Source organism: Leptonotus elevatus, chromosome 1 (genome assembly GCF_054856555.1).
Source record: "Leptonotus elevatus isolate MCC_2025b chromosome 1, RoL_Lele_1.0, whole genome shotgun sequence".
Taxonomy (NCBI): domain Eukaryota; kingdom Metazoa; phylum Chordata; class Actinopteri; order Syngnathiformes; family Syngnathidae; genus Leptonotus; species Leptonotus elevatus.
In genome coordinates, this window is record NC_141239.1 from 47,839,781 (window position 1) to 47,850,767 (window position 10,987).

Consider the following 10,987-nt stretch of genomic DNA (forward strand, 5'->3'; position numbering starts at 1 on the left):
TAGTACTCCACCTGACAAAGTCTTAGGAGACCTTGTCTCCGATTTACACAATCACATTTTGCTTGTTGGAGGTCCACAACTTGTTGGAACTTTGTTAGGGTTTATGGCAGCCAATGGAAGTTTTCTGGATGCATTTTCCAATGTATTTCAATGGAGCAGAAATAAGCTTGATGACCTTGGCCATTTGGGGGCGTGGTTTAGGCGTAGTTTTCTAACGGTCAATTATGTGTTCTGTTTCTTCAAAAGTATTAATTACAAAGCTCCTCTCCAAATGACCAACTTATAAGACACACAGAGGAAAATATTTGAACCATATTTACTGAGTTGCGTTACAACTGTTTGAGTTTTATAAAGGTCATGCATTCACATCATCTGCATGCGCCGACTTGTAAGAATAAACGTTTACACGTTTTTGAGTCAAGTATCACAATTTATTACAAAAACTAGAACTTTTTCATCTGTTAGTGCTGCCATGCTTTAAGCATATAACAATGCAGTATAAAATCTCCACCCCAAAATCCAACAGTAAAAGCAAAGATCTTAGATGCTTACGCAGCATTTACAGACGTTAAGACATGCTGTTACTGTACAGAGAACATTCCTATTAATGTACAAACATTCTTCAAAATGCCCCATTGTCACCCATGAATTGCATTTCAGGACAACACTGCCTCTTTAAAGTGTTATGAATAAACCCATTTATGAATTTAAATTCAAGAAAATCAACAGGAACACGCAAGCACTCATGAATGTGCTGAGATTCTTTTCAACAGCCCAAGGCACCCAGGCTTGAATGTTGGCAATGGGCATGTCACCCTTCACACAAAATCACGTCAAGCAGTTGGCGGCGGGATGAAAAGCAAGGGAGAAAGCCAGTGGTCTGTCTCTTTGAACAAGTCCGCCTTGTCCATTTTCACAGTGAAAATCCCTGGCAGTCAAAACAAAAGGAATCTCTCGAGGAAGTTGTTTTGTTGAATTGCAGGGGCATCTTTTTACAAAGACTACATGACCTTCTACTGCGTTCATTCTTTCATTTGCGTTGCCATGAGCATCCTCGGGTCTCTGAAGTGAAAACATCAGACAGAGCCACGGTTAAACCTGACGTGCATTTACGCACCGCACAATGCTGTAAATGTGCCAATACCCAAGAACTCCGCCAAAGAAAAAAAAAAGGCTGCCCTCATTTTTTTTAACTCAGCATCTCGTCACTGAGATATTTGCCTCTGGATCCTCCAAATTCCATGATAGACGTTGACCGCAGCGGCCTCAACAAATGATCCGGTTGAGAAGTTAGTTGAGGTGGCGGCAAGCTTCAAATGTCCACTTTGAGGCACCTCCGTAAATTTCTAGGCTCGTTTCCAGCCATGCAAAAACATTGCCCACTTGTGCTTTGCTGCTGCAAGTTGCCAAATTATATATTTCTCCCACGGATAGTTTCCGATCCCAGATGTGAAAGTTGGCGAGATCTCCAACGAACGCTTGGGTTGCGTCGAACCCTCCTCCGTACGTGTCCTGTCGGGAAGACAGTTGAATTAGTCCATGAAATGATGATGTCTCTTTAATGATCAGTTTTTGTTTCTTTCCTTGAGTGGGCTGAGATAAAAAATATATAATAATCACGGAACAGCTTCAGAAAACAGCTGAGCCGTGATTGGTCGTTACCTAAGCCCTGAGCAAATGTGATGTCATTTTCAGTCGACAAGTGGCAAAATGACTGCCTCCTGATATAGTTGAAAATGGTGCTGAACTCAAATTCCATAAACGCATTATTAATCAAAATACCGTGTTTAGACTAGTGGGGCTGCATAGACTATATTATTATAAAGACCATTTTTGGGTTGACTTCCTCTTTTAGACTGTTTATCTTACAATGAAAATAAAAAGAGTTTAAAGAGTAAGTCAAGTCAAAACAATTCTTTACAATACGTTCTCTGCCACCCCGCCAGACTAAACACGGAATTCTGATTAATATTGTATTCGTACAATATGAATAATGCAGCAAAATCCATCCGTTTTTTTTTTCCATCTCAGGGGGCGGCCATTTTGCTTGCTGTCTGTCAACTGGAAATTATATCAAACTCAGAACTTAGGCAAAGACCAATCACGGCTCAGCTTGCAAACATCACATGACCAAACTCAGGAAACAGGTGAGTTATGATCAGTGGTTACCTGAGCCATGAGCACCTGTGATGTCATTTTCTGTCAAGAGTAAGTGGCAAAATGGCCACCTTCTGATATGGGATAAAATAAGTGAATTTTGCTACTTAACTCATATTCCACAAACACAATATTTATGAGAATGCCATGTTTAGATTAGTGGGGATGCATATAACATTATTGTAAAGAAATGTTTTTACCTGACTTTCCCTTCAATAATCAATATAACAGATCTACTTTAAGATGTTTGGTTTTGAATGTGATGTTGAAAAAGCTTTTCTCTTCATACTAGCATTTTGTCTTTCCCACAGTCAAAAACATGTATATTAACTTAATTTTTATCTGGTCCCTTGTCCAAGTCAGAAATCTGTATAGTGTAGTGGTTCACATAAATGAATTCTGTGCATAAAATCAATGCCCCATTTACTCATGGCAACCAGTCCAGGGTTCAGTTTGCATTTTAACCTTAGTCAGCAGAGACCAGAAAACAAATGGTAACAACAGAAGATGAATGGATGGAATTCCTGGACTACCATTTTAACCCTGATCTGGGTCCAAATTGTGACAATTTGATGACATTACCTGCTCTTGACCGAGGATCATCAGGCCTTGTGGTTTTATAGGATGGTACGGGGCCAGGTTCTCGCCACTCCCCCTCTTGACGCCATCTTGGAAAGCTTCCCAGACGCCATCACGAGTGGTCCACGTCACACAGATGTGATGCCATTTGCCGTCATTGATCAGGAAAGGCAGTTTGGCAACCTTGATGGGCGGTGCAGACATAATGTCAAATGCGTCAACCTCAACCGAGTCCAGCCAATGCGTATGCTCATATCAGGCAGGATGCAAACTTAATACCTTATCATTAATCAGTATCTCCATTGGGTTGTTTCCCCATTCGATGAGCACCAGCTCGTTAGCCTGACCGGGAACGGCGTAGGAAAAAGGTGTGCCCACTCCTGGGGACGCGTTGGACTTGAGCCACATGCAAACGGTGAGGGCGTACATCTCAGGCAAACTCTTCTTCACCTTTGCGTACATGTAGTTGGTTCTCAGCGGAAATGTGAGCTGGAATTTATCCAGAGGCCTGTTTTCTCGCTGACCTGTTTAGAGGAAATAGAAATGTGTTTGCATGGCATATATTTTGGATGATGCAGTCATCTTGCAGAATGCTGCCACAAGTGCTACCACATTTACATTTTGTTAGCTTAGCCCGCTGACATTGACAGCCACTTCATTAGATACAGACGCTCAATATAATGAGACCAACATGAGGCAGTCAAAATATGAGAAACACCTCTGCAGTCCATGTATGACAGTGGAGCCCAACCACTGTGCTGTAAGAGAAGTGTTGCGGGATAAAAATGTACTTATGAAAATATGAAAAATGCCAGCGACATTGAACAATTACACGCTCCATCAAATGACACAAGTACATCATTAAACTGTGGAAAGATGTCCGCTTACATCAATTCCCATGGATAGGAATATGGACAACCCACATGATATCCATGGATCCTGGATATTTTGCATTTCATGCCATGTCTTAATTTGCCTGATCGATCAATGACATCATTAATTGGCTCCAAAAAATAAGACATTAGGCCTACATGTTCAATGTTAATCAGTGTTTTTGAAAACATTTTTGGGTTGATTATTTTTTTATTGATTCCAATGCATTTCAGTTGGCGGCAGTTATACATGTTTTTTTTGCTATTCGTGGGCCGGGCCAGTGCGAATGGGGGTGGTGGACTGTATAGAGTAAATATAAATGTTGTTTTAAATTGTCCGAAAAATCCCGATTGTGTAAAGCCTCATTTTAATAAAAAAATGACTTTATTTGTATTTCTATTCAAATAAAAATTGAAATATGAATTGTATTTTTCTAGTCCTTTACAAATTGTGTTATGATTGCAATGTAGCCTAAAGAGTGATTTCACCTCAAATGGGACTATGGCCACAACATTAGGTTCACTTACACAATCTAATGAGATTCAATTGAAGAGTTGTATGAACCAATTGAACAATGTGGATTGCCGTGGCTGTAGTTTGTCGTACTGTAAAACAACACTGCACCATACTGAGCAACATTTTTCAGACTATATTCTATATATATGAGGGGCAAAATATACGTGCACACCACCCCGCATAATGCAGTAAACTTCTAATACCACAACAGGGTCAGTCAGATATCTTTAGTTATGATCGTAGTCTTTTTTGCAAGCGTGTCTCACAAGTCTCATTTTGTCACACTACGTTGTCTCAATGTTCATGATTTCATACCTAACACTGTTTCTATAAGCATTTTCTGCAATTATTATTCAGCGTTCACTTGTGTTCCAGTTTCACACATTATTCTTTGTTTGCCTAATTGTTGTTCCAGATATGTGCATTTAACAATATTAGGTAGAAATGAACAAGCAGATGCCACACTATCAGCTCATCTCTCATCAGATTGTACTAGTATGCATATTGAAGCGTCCAGTGAATGGGTCATTCCCAACACGCTCGTGCACACACGCCGGGGATTTACATTGGAATTATACATTACACAACAAATCCACGCTGGTGATGCTCCAGATTTGCTTTAATCTCAATTTGGTAAAACATCCGAGGAGCGGTGACGTTTTTGACCTTCATCTCGTGCTTCATCTCGCCACATGAACACTTGTTTCTGCCAGGAGATCAGAGCTGTCCCAAACACTCGCGCACGTTTTTGGTTTTAGCTCTCAAATGGAGGGATGAAATGGTTTAATCTGCTGGAAGAGCAGTAAAGCCTCCAAAAATATTTGCTCTCTCATGAGACGGCAAACGTGCCAAATCAGCAATGATCTGGTTTCATCGCAGCTCTTGTTCTGTATTTCAAGGACCGCCCCTTAAATCTACCAGATGTCCTTTGGGCAACTTATTGTGTATGTTTGTTGTTGTTGAACATTTATACCTTTCTCCAAGTCGGTGATCCTCTGGTGCAGAGACGTGAGGGTGGACTCCACTCTCCCACGCTGCTCCGTCTCATTCCGGAGTCCCGGCTTCCCCTCCTCGATGCTATTCACTCGGGACAACACCTGTTTCTCCAAGTCATCGATTTTACTTTGGAGCAGATCTTTGAGGCTGTTGGCCTGCACCGAGTTGTTACTTCGACTGAATTGCTGGGAGAAAGGAGGGGAAAGATAGACTTTGAGCTTTAAATAAGCAATCTACTCACACTGCATAATAAAGGAATACGAGCTGAAATTGCGTTTACAAATTGAATATGACATTGCATCATACTAACAGCTACTTTTGATGTGTACAGTTGTGCTCATAAAAATGTACATACTTGGGCAGAATTTGTGATGACTTCAATCAAAAATAAAAGACATTTATTTTGCCCAATCACTCGTGCATAGAAAACATTTGACAAATTCTGCCAATTCTCTCTGGTCAGCATTATTTTAGTTTTAAATTAAATCCAAATTTAATTCATTGTATTATATAAAATATTTCTATAGTGTATTAAATAAGTGCTTTCAGAAGCACAATCTTACCTCAAGGTTCTCCAGTCTCTGCTTGAGGGACTGTAAAGTCTGTGAGAGTTGCGCCAAAGTGTCCGCGGGGCCCCTGAATACATCCCCCATGGTGTTTTTGGTGCCAGCCTCTTTCCTCCGGCCGCCGGGCCGCCCTTCCCCTGCCTCGGCGCCGCTCTGGCTCTCGCACCGCGCCAACTTTGAGGTCAGTTCTCTTATAGTCTCTTTCTGGTTCATGATGGTCTCCTTCTGCTGCAGGACCGTCTCCCTCAGCTGCACCACGGTGCTCTTCAAGTCATCACCGGGGACGCTGTTCTGCAAAGTGGCTGCGCATATGTCCATATCCTTTGGGACCGAGGTGCAAATGAATTGCGTCTGTCCTCCAAAGTCTTGACATGAACTCTGCAAAAACAGGCATGAAAATAGAAAAAATCTCCAAAAGCTCACGTCCTCCGTAGTTTGCATGTTGGCTTTTGGAGCTTTGTGATTTGCTTTGGTTTTCAAAAAAAGAAAGAAGCCGCAGTGACTTCCCGCGTGTAGTGTAATCCGTGTGTGGAGGAGGACCCGTTTTATACAGGGCGCATGCTTGTGCGCAGAGCAGCTTCACTGCATCACCACCGGAGGGGAGGGAATCTGAGCCCCTCATTAATAGGCACCAGAGGCAGCATCACTTCCTAAAGAAAAGCCCCTCCATTTTGCTCCCGGGCTTGCACATGTTCAGCTTTTCTATCTTTTCAACTACTTGTCCTTTATCACTGCTTGTTATTGTTTGTAGATGGCGGGAAGCCAACAAAGCAAACTGCTGTTGTTGGTTTTTTTGTTCTCTCTCTCTCTCTCTCTCTCTCTCTCTCTCTCTCTCTCTCTCTCTCTCTCTCTCTCTCTCTCTCTCTCTCTCTCTCTCTCTCTCTCTCTCTCTCTCTCTCTCTCTCTCTCTCTCTCTCTCTCTGTTAGGGACCAGGGCAGCCTACAAATAGCCTACAAATAGCAATGTGTAATTAAAAAGCATGTAGGCTATTGATTGATTGAGTGATTGATCCTTCTCTCTCTCTGTCTCTCTCTGTCTCTCTCTGTCTCTCTCTCTCTCTCTCTGTCTCTCTGTCTCTCTCTCTCTCTCTCTCTCTCTCTCGCTCTCTCTCTCTCTCTCTCTCTCTCCCACACACAGACGCACACATGCAGAACGCAAGTTGAGTTTCAGCACCAAGGACAGCAACATTCCAAAGTGCGGCGTTTTCTCGGTGCCCGATACTTTTTTTTTTGCTTCACACACACACACTTAGACTAGCAGCCTCAATGCTTATCTATCTATAACTGTACAGTTAAGTCGCGCGCTACCACCAAATAATTCCATTCCAATTATGATGTTCATTATCCAGGGACGACACATTTATTACTCCCCTTTGTCCATTAATGACACATCATTCAGTAAATGCTGAATCATAAAATCACAACATTCAATTAGCAATGAAAATCTATTGGAGCCGTCGGATTAGAATGGATGTATTAGTGAAGAGGAATAGGGAGACATTGAACGGATGATTAAATGGATTTGAATGTGTTTTAGGGAGGTGCTTGGGTGGTGTTCAATGAGTCATGCATGACTTCCATCATCCACACCTAAATGGGTCATAAAGCTGTTGATGTACATAGTGACTTCATTTCAATGCAACAAAGCCTAATGGGAGCATCAGTTAAGATGGTAGTTGAAAACTCTCATAGGGCACAACCCAAGCCGGTTGTCAGCTGACACATTAAAATCAACACAGAAGAACAATTTCCCTCTACGAATCTCACACAGCTGTTTTTGGAATGTGGGAGGAAGCCGAAATACCTAAAAAAAAAAAAATCCGCGTAAGCACGGGAAGATTTTGCAAATCAAACAGAAAGGCACTAGGGACCTTTTATAATATTGTGACATTGTTGTTGTCATTTTAGCGGAACAATTAGTGCTGGTGCTGGAGTCTTCATCTTTTGGCTATCAATTGATTTTAATGTTGTGTGGCAAAGTTATGGCGACGGTCTGTCCCATGGGTCTGAGTGTACACCTATGAATTAATTAGTTTTTATTATTGTCTATTATTATGTTTAGTGTTTTGTGGCGGCCGTGGCTCAGGGTGTAGAGATTGTTCGATCCCCGCCTTGCCCAAGTCACGTGTCGTTGTGTCCTTGGGCAAGGCACTTCACACACATTGCCTCCAGTGCCACCCACACTGGTGTATGGAAGGTGCGAATGTTTAGTGGTGGTCGGAGGGGCCGTAGGCGCACACTGGCAGCCGCATTTCTGTCAGCCAGCTCCATGGCAGTTGTGGCTACTTAAGTAGCTTACCGACACCACAGTGTGAATGTGTGAGTGCATGAATAATGTATCCATTCCTCTATAAAGCGTCTTTGATTGTCAAGAAGAGCGCTATATAAATCTGATGTATTATTAGTAGTAGTAGTAGTATTATCATTATTATTCATTTGCTTAGTTTTAATGGAATTGATTTGGTTTATGTCAAAGCTTATTCAGGTATTCCTTTTTAAAATGATGGATAATGTGTCTGTAGACTCTTAAGGCATTTTAGCTTATTGTGCATGAAAATTAACACATTTTAGGATTTACAAACTAAGTAAGAAATAAAAGACAAATAATCTTAAAACAAAATTAATAATTTTTGAAATTTTGCTCTTGCATAGTATATAATTCTCACAACAAGATCAATAAGACTTTATGTCTTGATATATGAGTTTAAGTCTAGGTTAGATTTTTGCAGTGTATCTTATAGCAGATCATTTTGGGGTATTGGACTTGATCAAAGTTACCCTGTCTGGGTTAGATGATGAAAATGCCTCTGACCCCAAAACCAATATCACTGATACTTTTGATACAAAAGTGTTAGTGGTACTTACCTGAGGTGAAAAAAACTATGACAAATAATTTTAAGCAAAGACCTGTATATCTCTATACATAATTTTTCCTTAAAATTGTATGAAATTAATGGCAATTTTCTATTCTTCTAATTTCAACATTTCTAGTTACTGACTATAAAACGGCCACAAGAGGGCATCCAACACTGGTATTGGCCACCATCGTAAGTACTGATATCTTGAAATAAGGCCAGGTATCGACCTGATACCGATACCTGGTATCAGTACTCGCCCATCCTATAGATAATGAAGAAAAAATTTGCAATGCCGGTTTATCGTTAATGTGAGCAAAACCTATACAAATATACTTTTGCAATAGTTTAAATCATTTTTTTAAATCTTGTTTGGAATTTCCAAGTATTTCCCTGAGTTCTAACTTCTTAGTAGTTAAACAAAATCCAGGTCCAAGGTCTTTGGCTGTTCTACATACTGTATGTGCCATCACCATTTGGTAGCATTTTGAAAAGGTTATAAAAGTGATTTGCTCATATAGTGAGGCCTCATATGTGACATAACTGTATTATCAGTATTCAAGGGTTGTTTATTTAATATTCCATTGAAATGACCCAACAACCTTTAAGAGAGATTGAAAGATAAAAGATGAATTTAGTTGCTGTCATCGTTGAAATGACAGACAAGATATCAGTCTAGAGGCGGATTACAAACAGTAAGTGAAAGCACCTTTAGGATGAAGTATGTGGAATTACATTCGCAAGATTTTTAGGTAAATATTTTTTGGGCCTTATCTTTATTGACGATACAGAAAACAGACAAAAAGTGATTTACAATGAGTTTTGCAGCACACAGCCATCAGTATGCGCGCTAGAAACAACAATAACAAGTTCCTTTCAAACAAGCCATCTGGAATATTTAGCTCTTTAAATACAAGCTATCTGCAATTGGCTGGCAACCAGTTCAGGGTGTACCCCGCCTACTGCCCGAAGCCAGCTGGGATAGGCTCCAGTGCCCCTCGCGACCCTTGTGAGAAAAAGTGGTTAAGAAAATATTGTCCATAAGGCGTACGATACTGTAAAAGAAAACTTCCACAAATAAGTTGACAACACTTTTAAAATGTATAAAATCCAAAGTCCCGGCATGTCCAAAATCTGCCTCATTGTAAAATCTGCATTTAGTACCGCCCACACTCTAACAAGTTTTCGAGCCAGATGCCTTAAGTGGGCAGAACTTCATTTGCTTGCACAATGTGTTTGTTTTTTCCTTCTTTTTTCGTTTCCGTGAGTAAGCCTATTAACGGCTGTTGAATACACCGCATAATGTTTTTGGTCTCTATGTGCATGAATTAATAATAGAGTTTGGAATAAGTTAATTTTCAAGTGCCTTACTTTATACAGTAGGTGACAAAACAATATGTCACATAAGGCGATACTAATCTGGTACAAACAAACTACCGGTAGCTCAATTCTACACACAGGTCAGCGTCCACCTGCTGTCTCCATAACAATCCATTCATATATGGTGGGAATGTATTCTGCAACACTGGTAATCAATAGTTGTAATCTCACATGTTGCCTGAGTACTTTTTCATTGCTCTGACTTCTTCTGCTGCTGATGTGAGAATACGATGAATTGAGGCTAACAGCACACTGACTTGGTGCACTAATGTTCTTTGCGATAGATAAATCCTATTACTCAAAGTGAATAGAGTGTGGCCCAGTCAGGCCGGTATCATGAAGTCTGCCATACAGGATTGGAAAAATCAATGGTGCCTGTGTAGAGATGTGGATATGAGTGGGCGTGGAAAAGCAAACATCGAATCATAAATTTCAGACTCAAATCAGATCTAATCTAATCGTTTTGTTGCGGGTGTTGTCACATGAACGCGGAGATCAATGAGTGACGTAAGTATGTAGGGAGTGTGCACTTGCCGTGTGGAGGCAGGCGATAGGCTACACTTGGAAATGTATGTGCGTCTATGGGAATAGTTAGCCAGCTCATGAGCATTAAATCAATTGTTCAGCATTATGAAGACCAATTTTGGCAGTCTATCAACTCTTATTCACAATTGTCTTCCCAACTAGCTAGCTTAGCTATAAGATGCAGTTGTTTCGCAGAAACAATGATTTAATATTTATTATTAATTTCTATCTATCACCAATAAGCACAAAAATGAAGAAGAAAAAATGGTCACAATGTGGAGCAGGATCCCGGTAAAGTAAAATATAAGAAAAAAGAAAGTAAGCTATTTTAAACTAGAATGGGAAAAAAGAAGTTCCAGCGTTTGATGATAGATACATTTTTAAATAATTGTAGGTCAGCCTTCATAAAACACTTAGCTCAGTGCACTCCATTTACCATTTACTAGTGGTGCAACGGATCATCATTGATCCGTGGTCAGTTTGGATCAGGCCCCACGGTTCGGATTATGCCCAATCCGCAGATTGTTTAGTGAGATAAAA

The 10,987-nt window shown here is 40.5% G+C and overlaps 1 protein-coding gene across 1 annotated transcript; it reads right to left on the bottom strand.

Moving 5' to 3' along the window:
* Window positions 1-399: 399 nt before the first annotated feature.
* On the bottom strand, window positions 400-6,381 carry nptx1l (neuronal pentraxin 1 like). Its single transcript, XM_086063996.1, has 5 exons — window positions 5,685-6,381; window positions 5,099-5,306; window positions 3,016-3,260; window positions 2,740-2,919; window positions 400-1,512 (listed from the first exon to the last, which is right to left on the bottom strand). Exons 1-5 carry the CDS (start codon window positions 6,126-6,128, stop codon window positions 1,291-1,293), a joined length of 1,299 nt encoding a protein of 432 aa, XP_085920122.1. The 5' UTR covers window positions 6,129-6,381; the 3' UTR covers window positions 400-1,290.
* Window positions 6,382-10,987: the final 4,606 nt, after the last annotated feature.

What these genes read in the sequence shown, in the direction of transcription:
- nptx1l (XM_086063996.1), bottom strand. Translation starts at nt 6,128, where the DNA reads ATGCAAACTACGGAGGACGTGAGCTTTTGGAGATTTTTTCTATTTTCA. An exon ending in AGAGACTGGAGAACCTTGAG is followed by an intron (nt 5,307 to 5,684) that starts GTAAGATTGTGC and finishes CCTTTCTCCCAG; the next exon opens with CAATTCAGTCGAAGTAACAA. An exon ending in AGATACTGATTAATGATAAG is followed by an intron (nt 2,920 to 3,015) that starts GTATTAAGTTTG and finishes CCGCCCATCAAG; the next exon opens with GTTGCCAAACTGCCTTTCCT.